The sequence below is a fragment of the Salmo salar genome, chromosome ssa22 (assembly GCF_905237065.1).
Source record: "Salmo salar chromosome ssa22, Ssal_v3.1, whole genome shotgun sequence".
Taxonomy (NCBI): Eukaryota; Metazoa; Chordata; class Actinopteri; order Salmoniformes; family Salmonidae; genus Salmo; species Salmo salar.
In genome coordinates this window covers 34,478,833-34,493,678 of record NC_059463.1, presented here as the reverse complement: position 1 = coordinate 34,493,678, position 14,846 = coordinate 34,478,833, and the positions used below count along the sequence as shown (strand labels likewise).

The 14,846-nt window shown below is 42.4% G+C and overlaps 2 protein-coding genes across 5 annotated transcripts in view; one reads left to right on the top strand and one right to left on the bottom strand.

Moving 5' to 3' along the window:
- LOC106583269 (nck-associated protein 5-like) overlaps positions 1–976 on the bottom strand; it is a 130,060-nt gene extending 129,084 nt beyond the window's left edge. For all 4 annotated transcript variants that reach the window (XM_014167230.2, XM_014167225.2, XM_014167227.2 and 1 more), the window contains exon 1: positions 750–976. The gene's annotated coding sequence lies outside the window, so the exon portion shown is untranslated. The remainder of the gene's footprint in view (positions 1–749) is intronic.
- Positions 977–8,697: 7,721 nt separating this feature from the next.
- LOC106583273 (ras-related protein Rab-5B) lies at positions 8,698–13,413 on the top strand. The gene is made up of 6 exons (XM_014167236.2): positions 8,698–8,887; positions 9,663–10,004; positions 10,291–10,442; positions 10,827–10,949; positions 11,059–11,152; positions 11,532–13,413. Exons 2-6 carry the CDS (start codon positions 9,845–9,847, stop codon positions 11,654–11,656), a joined length of 654 nt encoding a protein of 217 aa, XP_014022711.1. The 5' UTR covers positions 8,698–8,887; positions 9,663–9,844; the 3' UTR covers positions 11,657–13,413.
- Positions 13,414–14,846: the final 1,433 nt, after the last annotated feature.

The window sequence follows — 14,846 nt, the reverse complement described above, 5'->3', positions numbered from 1 at the left end:
GTCAGTTAAGAACAAATTCTCATTTACGATGACAGCCTAGGAACAGTGGGTTAACTGCCTTGTTCAGGGGAAGAACGACAGATTTTTACCTTGTCAGCTCCGGATTCGATTTCTAGCAACCTTTCGGTTACTGGACCAACGCTCTAACCACTAGGCTACCTGCCACCCATGTAGTCCTTCATGTTATGTAGCCTCAGAAAATGATCAAGTTTGTATCATGTTCCAAAATGAGAAAACAAAAATAAAACAAAAAACAGCAAACGACTTATTACTAATGACAACCAGTATCCTATCAAAACTGACATGGCACTTACATGCACTTAGGCTATAGCAAATGCTACATGTTTAGGTATTTAATAGGCCTTTTGTTACTGAAACAAATCTTAGGTGATGTCCAATGCATAGAAGATTTTAATGTGGGATAATATCGTGATGACGGTCTGGGCGCGATAATTCGTGTTCGCTGACTAACCGGTTTCATGCTCACGTTTAAATTAATGCAGCGACATGAACGTCACATATTAACAGTTAACGGTTCATTGTGTTTACATATAGCCACCACGTACGACAGTCACCGCCAAGTACATGGGAGTATCGGTAGCCTACTACAAACCTGTTTGCACACCATTGTTTGCGACGTTCTTCATTACATTAAAATACCCAGTCTAAGGTTTGTCCCACGACCCTACTCGCAAGTATTTTTCTAAACAGCACATCGGTACACGGTGGTGAAAATAACATTCACTTACCTAGAAAAATGGTGCATAGGGAGAGACACGGACAGTAATGCAGCACCAACGTTAAATAGGGCACGTCTTAAAATGCATACTTAAGTCAAGAGAGAATGCGTATTGCTTAAAAAACAAGCTGCATTCATTATTTTCCTCGGACGGAGCAAGCTTGAAAAAAGTCACTCTCCGAGATCTTTCCGCATTTGGAAGCGGTCGTCAGGAAATGTGATGTCATGGCTTTATATTGCTCTCGCCTCGGAGTCCCCACGCTCTCATTGGGGCAGCCAATGTCCGTGTGGTCCTTATCTTATTTGGAAAACTAACCAAAACTAACCATCTTAGTCCATTAAAAAATAATAATAATAATTACAGTACCTCCCGTGGCATATTATGTTGTTATACTAAATTCATGACTACTATCCTATACCATATATACACTCTATTACAGCCTACTATAAAGCATACTAGCCTATACTATTTTTTCCCCTTTGAGATGATATCCAAGTGGGGTAAATGCTAAGAAAGTCCTGTGCTCCAGTCATTGTGATTTATTTCCCACCGTGTAATTATCTGTTTTACCAGGTAATTTCCCGTGTCTAACCTCCAGACATACACTACCGTTCAAAAGTTTTGGGTCACTTCGAAATGTTCTCATTTTTGAAAGAAAATCAAAAAAAAATGTCCATTAAAATAACAGGCCAGTTTTATTGCTTCTTTAATCAGGACAACAGTTTTCAGCTGTGCTAATATAAACGCAAAAGGGTTTTCTAATGATCAATTAGTCTTTTAAAATGATAAACTTGGATTAGCTAACGCAACATGCCATTGGAACTCAGGAGTGATGGTTGCTGATAATGGGCCTATGTACGCCTATGTAGATATTCTATAAAAAAATCTGCCGTTTCCAACTTCAATACTCATTTACAACATTAACAATGTCTACACTGTATTTGTGTATTTCAATTTTATGTTATTTTAATAGACAGAAAATTTGCTTTTCTTTCAAAAACAAGGACATTTCTGAGTGACCCCAAAGCTTTGAACGGTAGTGTACTTTTGACAAATAGAAGTCTGTGGTTTGATCATTTGACCCTGTGCACATATAGAACTAAAATGGCGCTGGAGAGGAAGGCAGACGTTTTACGTGTCCCCAACCGATTGTGTTTAAAAAAAAATGTATTTGCGTTGTTTGTAGCTTATTTTTGTACTGTTTTGTACATAATGTTGCTGCTTCCATCTCTTATAACCGGAAATAACTTCTGGACATCAGGACTGCAGTTACTCACCACGGACTGGCAGAATCCTTTTTTTTCCTTTTACGAGTCTGATGAGCCTGACGCGAAGGATATACTGCTTTCTCGGGAACAGGCCCAGATCCCCATGATTTGCGTGAAGGCTGCCTTCATAAAGGGGCCGAAGGGCGGGCTGCCTTCTGAGAATTCATAGGCAATCGAATAAACCCCCACTTCCTTTCATTCTGCTACCAAACGTGCAATCTTTGGAGAATAAAATCGATGACCTACGCAGAAGATTAAACTACCAACGGGACATTAAAAACGGTAATATCTTATGCATCACAGAGTTGTGGCTGAACGATGACACTATCAACATACAGCTGGCTGGTTATACGCTGTACCGGCAGGATAGAACACCAGCGTCTGGTAAGACAAGGGGTGGCGGACTATGTCTTTTTGTAAATAACAGCTGGTGCACGATATCTAAGGAAGTCTCAAGCTATTGCTCGCCTGAGGTAGAGTATCTCATGACAAGCTGTAGACCACACTACCTACCTAGATAGTATTCATCTGTATTTTTCGTAGCTCTTTACATACCACCACAGTCAGAGCCTGGCACTAAGACAGCATTGAATGAGCTGTATTCCGCCATAAGCAAACAAGAAAATGCTCACCCAGAGGCGACGCTCCTAGTAGCCAGGGACTTTAATGCAGGGAAACTTAAATCCATTTTACAAATTTAAATATGCAAACAGAGAAAAAAATTCTGGACCACATCTACTCCACACACAGAGACGCATACAAAGCTCTCCCTCGCCCTCTATTTGGCAAATATGACCATAATTCTATCCTCCTGATTCCTGCTTACAAGCAAAAATTAAAGCAGGAAGCACCAGTGACTAGATCAATAAAAAAGTGGTCAGATGAAGCAGATGCTAAACTACAGGACTGTTTTGCTAGCACAGACTGGAATATGTTCCGGGATTCCTCTGATGGCATTGAGGAGTACACCACATCAGTCATTGGCTTCATCAATAAGTGCATCGATGACGTCGTCCCCACAGTGACCGTACGTACAAACCCCAACCAGAAGCCATAGATTACAGGCAGCATCCGCACTGAGCTAGAGCTAGAGCTTTCAAGGAGCAGGACTCGAACCCGGAAGCTTATAAGAAATGCCGCTATGCCCTCTGACGAACCATCAAACTGGAACAGCATCAATACAGGACAAAGATCAAATCGTACTACACTGGCTCTGACGCTCATTGGATGTGGCAGGGCCTGCAAACCATTACAGACTACAAAGGGAAGCACAGCCGCGAGCTGCCCAGTGACACAAGCCTACCAGACGAGCTAAACTACTTCTATGCTCGCTTCGAGGCAAATAAAACTGAAACATGCATGGGAGCACCAGCTGTTCCGGGAGACTGTGTGATCACGCTCTCCGCAGCCGATGTGAGTAAGACCTTAAAACAGGTCAACATTCACAAAGCCGCAGGGCCAGACGGATTACCAGGACGTGTACTGCGAGCATGCGCTGACCAACTGGCAAGTGTCTTCACTGACATTTTCAACCTCTCCCTGTCTGAGTCTGCAATACCAACATGTTTTAAGCAGACCACCATAGTGCCTGTGCCTAAGAACACTAAGGTAACCTACCTAAATGACTACCGACCCGTAGCACTCACGTCTGTAGCCATGAACTGCTTTGAAAGACTGGTCATGGCTCACATCAACACCATTATCCCAGAAACCCTAGACCCACTCCAATTTGCATACCGCCCCAACAGATCCACAGATGATGCAATCTCTATTGCACTCCACACAGCCCTTTCCCACCTGGACAAAAGGAACACCTATGTGAGAATACTGTTCATTGACTACAGCTCAGCATTCAACACCATAGTGCCCTCAAAGCTCATCAATAAGCTAAGGACCCTGGGACTAAACACCTCCCTCTGCAACTGGATCCTGGACTTCCTGACGGGCTGTGTAAGGATAGGTAACAACACATCTGCTACGCTGATCCTCAACACAGGGGCCCCTCAGAGGTGCGTGCTCAGTTCTCTCCTGTACTCCCTGTTCACTCATGACTGCACGACTCCAACACCATCATTACATTTGCCGATGACACAACAGTGGTAGGCCTGATCACCGACAACGACGAGACAGCCTATAGGGAGGAGGTCAGAGACCTGGCCGTGTGGTGCCAGGACAACAACCTCTCCCTCAACGTCATCAAGACAAAGGAGATGATTGTGGACTACAGGAAAATGAGGACCGAGCACACCCCCATTCTCATCAACAGGGCTGCAGGTTGAGAGCTTCAAGTTCCTTGGTGTCCACATCACCAACAAACTAACATGGTCCAAGCACACCAAGACAGTCGTGAAGAGGGCACAACAAAACCTATTCCCTCTCAGGAGACTGAAAAGATTTGGCATGGGTCCTCAGATCCTCAAAAGGTTCTAAAGCTGCACCATCGAGAGCATCCTGACTGGTCGCATCACTGCCTGGTATGGCAAGTGCTTGGCCTCTGACTGCAAGGCACTACAGAGTGTAGTGTGAACGGCCCAGTACATCCCTGGGGCCAAGCTTCCTGCCATCCAGGACCTCTATATCAGGCGGTGTCAGAGGAAGGCCCTAAAAATAGTCAAAGACTCCAGCCACCCTAGTCATAGACTGTTCTCTCTGCTACCGCACGGCAAGTGGTATCGAAGCGCCAAGTCTAGGTCCAAGAGGCTTCGAAACAGCTTCTACCCCCAAGCCATAAGACTCCTGAACATCTAATCAAATGGCTACCCAGACTATTTGCATTGCCCCCCCTTCTTTTACACCGCTGCTACTCTCTGTTGTTATCATCTATGCATAGTCACTTTAATAACTATACCTACATGTACATACTACCTCAACTAACTGGTGTCCCTGCACATTGACTCTGTACTGGTAACCCCCCCCCTATATATAGTCTCGCTATTGTTATTTTACTGCTGCTCTAAATTACTTGTTACTTTTATTTCTTATTCTTATCCGTATTTTTTTAAACCTCATTGTTGGTTAGGGGCTCGTAAGTAAGCATTTCACTGTAAGGTCTACACCTGTTGTTTTCGGCGCATGTGACAAATAAAATTTGATTTGATGTAGATGCACAATTGTATATCATGTACATTATGAACCTACTCAAGCCTCAAGGGAGTTTGCTACATCCCTTGACTGCTTTGAGAGAGTTAGAAATGGAGGAGATATAAGAGGTAGGATAAGGTTTTATTATGGCTAGTCCAGTGGAGGCTGCTGAGGGGAGGACGGCTCATAATAATGTCTGGAATGGAGACAATGGAATGGTACCAAACACATCAAACACGTGGTTTCCATGTGGTTGATATCACTCCATTGACTCCATTCCAGCCATTATTATAAGCCGTTCTCCCCTCAGCAGCCTCCACTGGGCTAGTTAGTCCCTAATGGCATTTTCCCCATATAATAACAGGACACACTTATTCCCATCCTGCAGCCTTTCATCTCCAGAATAACCACTAATAAACACTACCCAGCATATGTGTCTAATCAACCTCAAGGGAATAAAAACAAGGGAAGTACATCAACTTCCCAGATACAGCTTACTTTCACAACAACTGTTAACAACAAGTTCTGTATTTTATTTATTTATTTTACCAGGTAAGTTGACTGAGAACACGTTCTCATTTACAGCAACGACCTGGGGAATAGTTACAGGGGAGAGGAGGGGGATGAAAAAGCCAATCATAAGCTGGGGATGATTAGGTGACCATGATGGTATGAGGGACTGCTTGGGAATTTAGCCAGGACCCTAGGATTAACACACCTACTCTTACAATACATTTACATCATTTAGCAGATGCTCTCATCTAGAGCAACCTACAGTAGTGAATGCATACATTTCATCCATTTTTTCTCCATACTGGTCCAGACAATAAGTGCCATAGGTTCTTTAATGACCTCAGTGAGTCAGGACACCCATTTAACGTCCCATCCGAAAGACAGCACCCTACACAGGGCAGTGTCCCCAATCACTGCCCTGGGGCATTGGGATATTTTTTATACCAGAGGAAAGAGTGCCTCCTACTGGCCCTCCAACACCACTTCCAGCAGCATCTGGTCTCCCATCCAGGGACTGACCAGGACCAACCCTGCTTAGCTTCAGAAGCAAGCCAGCAGTGGGATGCAGGGTGGTATGCATGCAATATGTCCTGAGTCGAAATGATACAGTCCTGAGCCGTTTTTGTTAAGGCGCCCTCATGTGACGTAAAAGGGAACAGGCTCCGGCACACCAACATCACAGCAGACCTCAGTTCAAATGCTATTTGAAATCTTTGAAAAGCTTTGAGCCTGCCTGGAGTGCCAGGTGAGCAGGGTTTTTACCTTTAAGACTTTTTTATTGTTCCATTGCAACAGGCAAGATCAAATGAAGCACAGCTAAAATATTTTTTATTCTTTCAAATATTATCAGTACCCAGGTTTGCAACACAGTAAGGCTGTGATGGACACAGTAGCAGTCTTTCACAGTATCCAATGTGAGTAGTGGTTGATGTTTATAATGGTGATTTCCATAAGTAGGACAGATGTCCCAAGGTTCCGTAAACAGGAAACAGATACACTGTATTCTGGCTTCCTCTCAGAGCGACAGGGTCAACACTTACCCCTGTCTGAGGCCTAAAAATACCTGACTTCAGGAAATTAGGACATTGTGCTACTACAGTGCATTCCACTGTCCTGACATCATTGTACATGTTAATTTACAAATATGCTAGGTAGGCATCTGAAGTTAAATACCAAAGTTAAATGACAGTGGCCAGTTAAACAAAACCAAAGAATGGTTTTGTTTACAGAAGATAGCTGTATTTGGTATCATTAATTTAAGACATGAAGGTCAGTCGATATGGAAAATGTCAAGAATTTCTAAAGTTTCTTCAAGTGCAGTCGCAAAAACCATCAAGCGCGATGATGAAACTGGCTCTCATGAGGACTGCCACAGGAATGGAAGACCCAGAGTTACCTCTGCTGTAGAGGATAAGTTCATTAGAGTTACCAGCCTCAGAAATTGCAGCCCAAATAAATGCTTCACAGAGTTCAAGTAACAGATACATCTCAACATCAACTGTTCAGAGGAGACTGTCTGAATCAGGCCTTCATGGTCGAATTGCTGCAAAGAAACCACTACTAAAGGACACCAATAAGAAGAAGAGACTTGCTTGGGCCAAGAAACACGAGCAATGGACATTAGATCGGTGGAAATGTGTCCTTTGGTATAGAGTCCAAATATGAGATTTGGGGTTTTTGGTGTCTTTGTGAGACGCGGTGTGGGTGAACGGATGATCTCCGCATCTGTATTTCCCATCGTGAAGCATGGAGGAGGAGATGTTATCGTGTGGGGGTGCTTTGCTGCTGACACTGTCTGTGATTTATTTTGAATTCAAGGCACACATAACCAGCATGGCTACCACAGCATTCTGCAGCGATATGCCATCCAATCTGGTTTGGGCTTAGTGGGACTATCATTTGTTTTTCAACAGGACAATGACCCAACACACGTCCAGGCTGTGTAAGGGCTATTTTACCAAGAAGGAGAGTGATGGAGTGCTGCATCAAATGACCTGGCCTCCACAGTCCCCCGACCTCAACCAAATTGACATGGTTTGGGATGAGTCGGACCGCAGAGTGAAGGAAGAGCAGCTAACAATTGCTCAGCATATGTGGGAATTTCTTCAAGACTGTTGGAAAAGCATTCCAGGTGAAGCTGGTTGAGAGAATGCCAAGAGTGTGCAAAGCTGTCATCAAGGCAAAGGGTGAAATATATTTAGATTTGTTTAACACTTTTTTGGTTACTACATGATTCCATGTGTTATTTCATAGTTTTGATGCCTTCACTATTATTCTACAATGTAGAAAATAGTAAAAATAAAGAAAAACCCTTGAATGAGTAGGTGTTCTGTTCCAGTAGTGTACCCATTGATTCTTAAAGAATATAATTTATAGATGCCTCATAAGCTTAGTTCTACTGTTGCAGCCCATCAGAACCCAAAATATAAATTTGTTTGAAAACAATGTAAGTGTAAACCAGCCCTGTGGAGACTCAAAACATGGTTAAAACTAGAATTTTGATATCATGGATGGTCTGCCCTTTTATCCATAGCTCTGCCCATGATTTGAGAGTGGTTACATTTCTCCAGTCCCAGCAGGCAGCTGTTTACCAGAACAGTGGTGTGTCCACTTTGTAATTTGTTAAATGCATATTGCCCCTAATGCCTTTATCAGTTTATTACAACTGTCTTACCACATCATAACAAACAAATTAAGGACTTGCATTTTTTAGTTTCAACTGCTGTCAAAAGACAAAAATAAGCAATTATATTATATATTTTCTATCCTCAGCTCTATTCTGCTCATATCTAGCCTATTCTATTCTTTGCTCAGCTCTATTTTGCGTAGCTCTTCTATTTTATTATGCTCAGATACAGTCCTAGTCTGTTCTAGCATTTTCGTTCACTATTAAGTAATGTCATTTTGATAACTGTTTCAAATGACAAAGGTTTATGATGTGAGTAAGAGTTGATAGATATTTTATTCTATTCTGCTCAGATCTATTCTATTGTAGAGCATTTTATCATTTTTGCCCACCAAAACCTTCACTACCTCGACCATAGGAGTTTTGTTCTGGGGGGTTCATTTCAGAACACTACTCTGGAGGACGAGACTACTTTGCACTCAATAGCTTACATCTCTTCCCCGAAAGTTTCTGTGGAGGAAGGATAGACTTTTACCAGTAGACAATTGGGTAAAAAGCTGTCAATCTGTTACCGCCCCAAAACACCGGAATTACGAGATGGGACAACGCAGTCTTTATCTCAACTAAAAAGACAAAGGATAAACAGCAACATTTGCCAGGTATAGTCGCAATGCAATTTAAAACAAACAAAATCTGAAGTTATTTTGTGTGTAACGACGGTCTGATGTGACCACTCTGGGGCGCTGTCGACAGATTCCTTACGGACGGGGTCGTGTTGATTTGCGGTATATGACCTAGGGACAGGAATGGGGTTTATCACTAATGAGTGGACTGTAGAAGTGGGGGAGGGGTTGATAACTTATTAAATGGTTATTAAATATGTATAGCATATAGGCTTTATGTCAACCAACCATCTGTAGGCCTATTCCTAGTAGGGAATAGTAAGTAACATGTTACATTGTTGCGGGGTAGCCAACCTGGACTCCGCGGTCGACGTGGGGCCTATAGTCAACGTAAATTAGTCTTTGAGGCGAGGGCAGGCTGGGGTACCTATAAGCCTAATGGTCAACTCAGTGTTGCAGAAAGATGAGAAGAGAAAGTCTGTTTTGAAAGATATTTTCTGCTACATTTGCCACGTAATTATTGATGCTATTGAATCCTTTTATTTTCACTCATTGTTCAGCTGTAGGCGAACAAATAAGAGATGGTTTTATAAATCAGGTTTTAGTAAGTAGCCCAGGCTTTTAATGCTTCCTAACTACTAGTGGCTATTCCCTAGATTAAAACTGATTACAGCAGCATGCAAACTAGAGTGTAGATATATTTTGATTTAATATGTGTTTCACGGGTGATTGTGTGACAGGTTGCCATTATGATAAAAGTCCAGATTCTGGGATACATCTGTTGTTTTTTTTGTATTTTTTTGTCTTATAGATTTCCATTTTACATCTGGCAGACGGGTTCCATTGTCCTTGAGAGCGGTACCCCCCCACCCCCCGCACACTGCTCCTCTCTCCAGCTGTCACTTGAACCTCCTTTTCCTTCTGTCCCCCCACTCTCAACACCCCCCCCACCCTCAATTTCCCCAACAACCCCCTCACGGACACACAGCCCCGATGGCAGGGCGCCCATCCCGACCCAGTGGCCAGCCCCAGTCCAGTAAGGTGAGCCAGTTTAAATTGGTTCTACTGGGGGAGACATCAGTGGGGAAGTCCAGCCTGCTGCTGCAGTTTGTCAAAGGCCAGTACCAGGACTTCGGGGAGAGCACCATTGGGGGTAGAGTACCAACCATACACCAGAATACTCTCCTCTGTAGACCAATATGACTTCTTCTTCAGGTCATTTTTTTCAGACTTTTACATCTGGTCATCTGACCTCCTCCTTTCTGTTTGTCCATATGATAACATTTTCCACAGAGAGTTGTTCACATTTTGCACACTTTTCCTCTATCGTTCTTTCTATCTGACCCACAAAGTTTTCTTTTTCCTCAATCTACGTATCCGTCAACTCCTCTCACTACTATTTTGTAGGCTAAAGCATCTCCCATGTTCTCTTCGCTCAGCGGCCTTTCTGACTCAGATGGTGAGTGTGGACAGTGCCATGGTGAAGTTTGAGATCTGGGACACGGCTGGTCAAGAACGCTACCACAGCCTGGCACCTATGTACTACAGAGGAGCTCAGGCAGCCATAGTGGTCTATGACATTACAAACACAGTATGTACATCTTAGATGATAACATATCCCTCTCCTTTATCAAATGGTCCATCTCCCCCTTTATCTCTCTATCTCATCCCCACTCTCACAATCCTCCTGTCCAGCCCTTCTCCTTCCTGCATCATGACTCCTATCTTTTCCCTGTTCAATTCCCCATCTCTTTTCCTCGCACTTTTTCCACTCATATGTAGTGAAGTCTTTCACCAACAATGCTTAGCGTCTGTTAATTATTCTCGCCATAAATTTCGCAAATATCCTACATTTACACTATACCACTTGTGCAGAAGTTTGAGCCAGATGTTTGAAAAGGACATGCATTTCGGGCTAGTATATCTTCCCTGTTCATTCTGGCCATATCTCATCTTTATTTCCTTCTCTGGATAGGAGACCTTTGTACGAGCCAAAGCCTGGGTGAGCGAGCTCCAGAAACAGGCCAGTACAAACATGGTGATAGCCTTAGCGGGCAACAAAGCCGATTGGTCTGCTAACAGAGCGGTGGAGTATACGGTAGGCTCCTGTGTGTATACCTCACACCCAAGATATCGAGATAATGGCCAAATGCTTGTGCAGTGATGTGTGTGTGTAGCAGGTCTGTATGTCTGTGGTGTTTTTTCAGGACGGTCAGGGTTATGCTGCTGACAACAGTCTTCTCTTCATGGAGACCTCTGCCAAGACAGCCATGAATGTCAACAACCTCTTCCTGGCCATAGGTGAGTCACGTCTGACGCGCCATCATCCAAATTCATAGTGTTGAAATGGGCTGTTGGAGATGACACTGACTTTCTTTCTCGAGGGCTTCCATATTTAATGTTATGTACTCGTTATCAGTCAAAACTAATCATAACACAATTCCTAACAGAGCATTTGTTTTTGCTAGGATAGTTTACTCCTTACCTTGACACATCTAAAGGATGTCCCTCTGTATCCACAAGAGGGTGATAAAACCTCACTGTACACCCAAATATGAGCAGCGATCTCCTTGTTTATACCGTTTCCATCTCAACTATAAGCAACACATACTATAATTGTTCTATGTGGTCCTCTATGTTGATATACAGTACCTTGATTTGTTGTCTCTCTTTTTTCTAGCCAAGAAACTGCCCAAGAGTGAGCCACTGGGTGGAGTAGCTGGCAGTGCTGGGGTTCGAGGAGGACCTCCAGTGGACCTCAGACAGCCTACCCAGACCAGCCCTGCCCAGTGCTGTGGAAACTGAGGAGGGATGGGGGAGAAGAGAAGCAAGCTCACATCTGAGGGAGGAGGGAAGTTTAAAGAGATTTTCCAGAGAAAAGAAAGGAGCGTAAAAGAGAGAAGTGTAGCATGCAAATTAATTAAAGGAATGATAAGGGACAAATACACTGTACAAAACATTAGGAGCTCCTTCCTAATATTGAGTTGCACCCACCCAACTGGTCAAGCTATGTCATGGAAAGAGCAGGTGTTCTTAATGTTTTGTATACTCAGTGTATGTAGATCAATGGGAGGAAAACACACACTACAATAAGATGAACTTCTATTAAAGTTATCACTTCCCAACATGTTTTTGTCAACTCGGCACTACTGGACAGCCACTGACCCAGCCAGATAAAATACACTTACTGTATGGTCTGTACATGATCTTTATGCTCTTTAGTCTTAGCTATTATCATAACACTCCTCTAACCTTTCCACATTTTCGTGGGTTTATTTGATATTATGAAAATAAATTAAATGATGTTGAGATACAGACGGCATTGTCCCATCTCGGTGTTTACACTCAGCAGTTCTCCCAGTAGGCTAGAAACTAAGGCCTATTGAACACGTGGTGTGGGGTTATGAAGTTCTTGGCAAATGCTGCCAATCTGAGGACACAAACAGGAAGTGACATCACATTGGTCTTTCAGGCGGTACAGTCACACTAGGCCAAAGCGATTAAAACAGAGGCGGAGGCCAAATGTCTGTTTGCACAAAGCACACAGATCATTTCTCTGAGAACACATGGTCAAAGCTCCCAGCAGTCCCTCCTATGACTGCATAGCAAATTGCTTTTATCCATGTTCATTTGCCTCTCTATCATAGTTGGACATTTATATTATCAGCTCTGCTTTACAGTTTCTGAGCCTCTCACCAGTACTATGTAGTCCCTAAAAGAGGAAGTGACATCAAATGTAAGTTATTTTTTTCTCACCACATCTCCTCTACTAATAAACGTGCAATACTAAGGTGTACTCAGTTGGCCTGTACTATAGGAATGTTTTCTATGTTGCAGTTAGAAATAGGATGTATAGAACCATGTACAGTACAGGTAATCCTAATGTTACAGACTGTTCACCGGTGATGGTTGAACAAAATTGTTGGCCAATTGCATAGAGATGGTGATAAAAACAGTGGTACTAAGACAATGAGAAGATCATTTCTTGTGGTTTGACAAAATCAATGTCCTTTATCCGATTTGCCTCTTGTTTCTGTCCTGTTTTAATTACCACAGACGCATTGCTCACTGCAAATATTACTGTGTTATAGTTTCATAGAATTCCCTGGCTGTGTATTGTTTTATAAACACAAAGTATATATTTGTCTAATGGTGTTCCAATATAGCATCATAACAGGCACTATATGCCCACTGGATCTCATTTCAAGTCTTGTATTATCAAGCTTTTTATAACAATGTGCATTGCCCATGTATGCATATCCTATATCGCAGTCTCAATGCCTTGTTTTAAAATGTTTACAAATAAGTGCCTTTCTTTTTTAATCTTTAATTGTTTGTTGGTCTATACATGTGCAGTTTGATAATACATAATTGATGTGATAACATGTTGTAAGATGAAATATTTTATACACCTGCACATTTCTCTATTTCTTCTTTAAAATAATGAAATTCATTCTAAAAATACATACAATTTCTTATTAGATAACTATTTGGTGAAAACATGATGATAAAGCATAAGCATTACCACTCAGGAAGGAATAAAGCAGTTTTTTTGTGAAACATTTATTTGTGCCATTTTAGAGCATGTCATATGATTTTTATTTAACCTTATTTAACTAGGCAAGTCAGTTAAGAACAAATTCTTAATTACAATGACGGCCTACCAGGGAACAATGGGTTAACTGCCTTGTTCAGGGGCAGAGCGACAGATTTTTACCTTGTCAGCTCCGGGATTCAATCTTGCAACCATTCGGTTACTAGTCCAACGCTCTAACCACTAGGCTACCTAGTGGTTAGCAGGAAATCCTGTATGCGAGTGCAAACCACAAAACTAGTTGTACAAACTTACTGTAGAATGCTTCTGCTAATGTATCACACAATTTGTGCCAAGTATAGAAATCATTTTGTATTAAAGATACAGTTGAAGTCGGAAGTTTACATACACTTAGGTTGGAGTGATTAAAACTTGTTTTTCAACCACTCCACAAATTTCTTGTTAACAAACTATAGTTTTGGCAAGTCGGTTAGGACATCTACTTTGTGCATGACAGTAATTTTTCCAACAATTGTTTACAGATTATTTCACTTATAATTCACTGTATCACAATTCCAGTGGGTCAGAAGTTTACATACACTAAGTTGACTGTGCCTTTAAACAGCTTGAAAATTCCAGAAAATGATGTCATGGCTTTAGAAGCTTCTGATAGGCTAATTTACAATTTGAGTAAATTGGAGGTGTACCTGTGGATACATTTCAAGGCCTACCATCAAACTCAGTGCCTCTTTGCTTGACATCATGGGAAAATCAAAAGAAATCAGCCAAAACCTCAGAAAAAACAATTGTAGACCTCCACAAGTCTGGTTCATCCTTGGGAGCAATTTCCAAACGCCTGAAGGTACCACGTTCATCTGTACAAACAATAGTACACAAGTATAAACACCATGGGACCACGCAGCCGTCACACCGCTCAGGAAGGAGACGCGTTCTGTCTCCTTGAGATGAATGTACTTTGGGGCGAAAAGTGCAAATCAATCCCAGAACAACAACAAAGGACCTTGTGAAGATGCTGGAGGAAACAGGTACAAAAGTATCTATATCCACAGTAAAACGAGTCCTATATCGACATAACCTGAAAGGCCGCTCAGCAAGGAAGAAGCCACTCCTCCAAAACTGCCATAAAAAAGATAGACTACGGTTTGCAACTGCACATGGGGACAAAGATCGTACTTTTTGGAGAAATGTCCTCTGGTCTGATGAAACAAAAATCCATAATGACCATCGTTATGTTTGGAGGGAAAAGGGGGGAGGCTTGCAAGCCGAAGAACACCATTCCAACCGTGAAGCGCGGGGGTGGCAGCATCATGTTGTGAGGGTGCTTTGCTGCAGGAGGGACTGGTGCACTTCACAAAATAGATGGCATCATGAGGTAGGAAAATTATGTGGATATATTGAAGCAACATCTCGAGACAACAGTCAGGAAGTGAAAGCTTGGTC

Excerpts from the sequence above, each read along its gene's own strand:
- LOC106583273 (XM_014167236.2), top strand. The coding sequence starts at position 9,845 with ATGGCAGGGCGCCCATCCCGACCCAGTGGCCAGCCCCAGTCCAGTAAG. Across the intron at positions 10,005-10,290 it reads CGGGGAGAGCACCATTGGGG|CGGCCTTTCTGACTCAGATG; the intron begins GTAGAGTACCAA and ends CTCTTCGCTCAG. Across the intron at positions 10,443-10,826 it reads TCTATGACATTACAAACACA|GAGACCTTTGTACGAGCCAA; the intron begins GTATGTACATCT and ends TTCTCTGGATAG.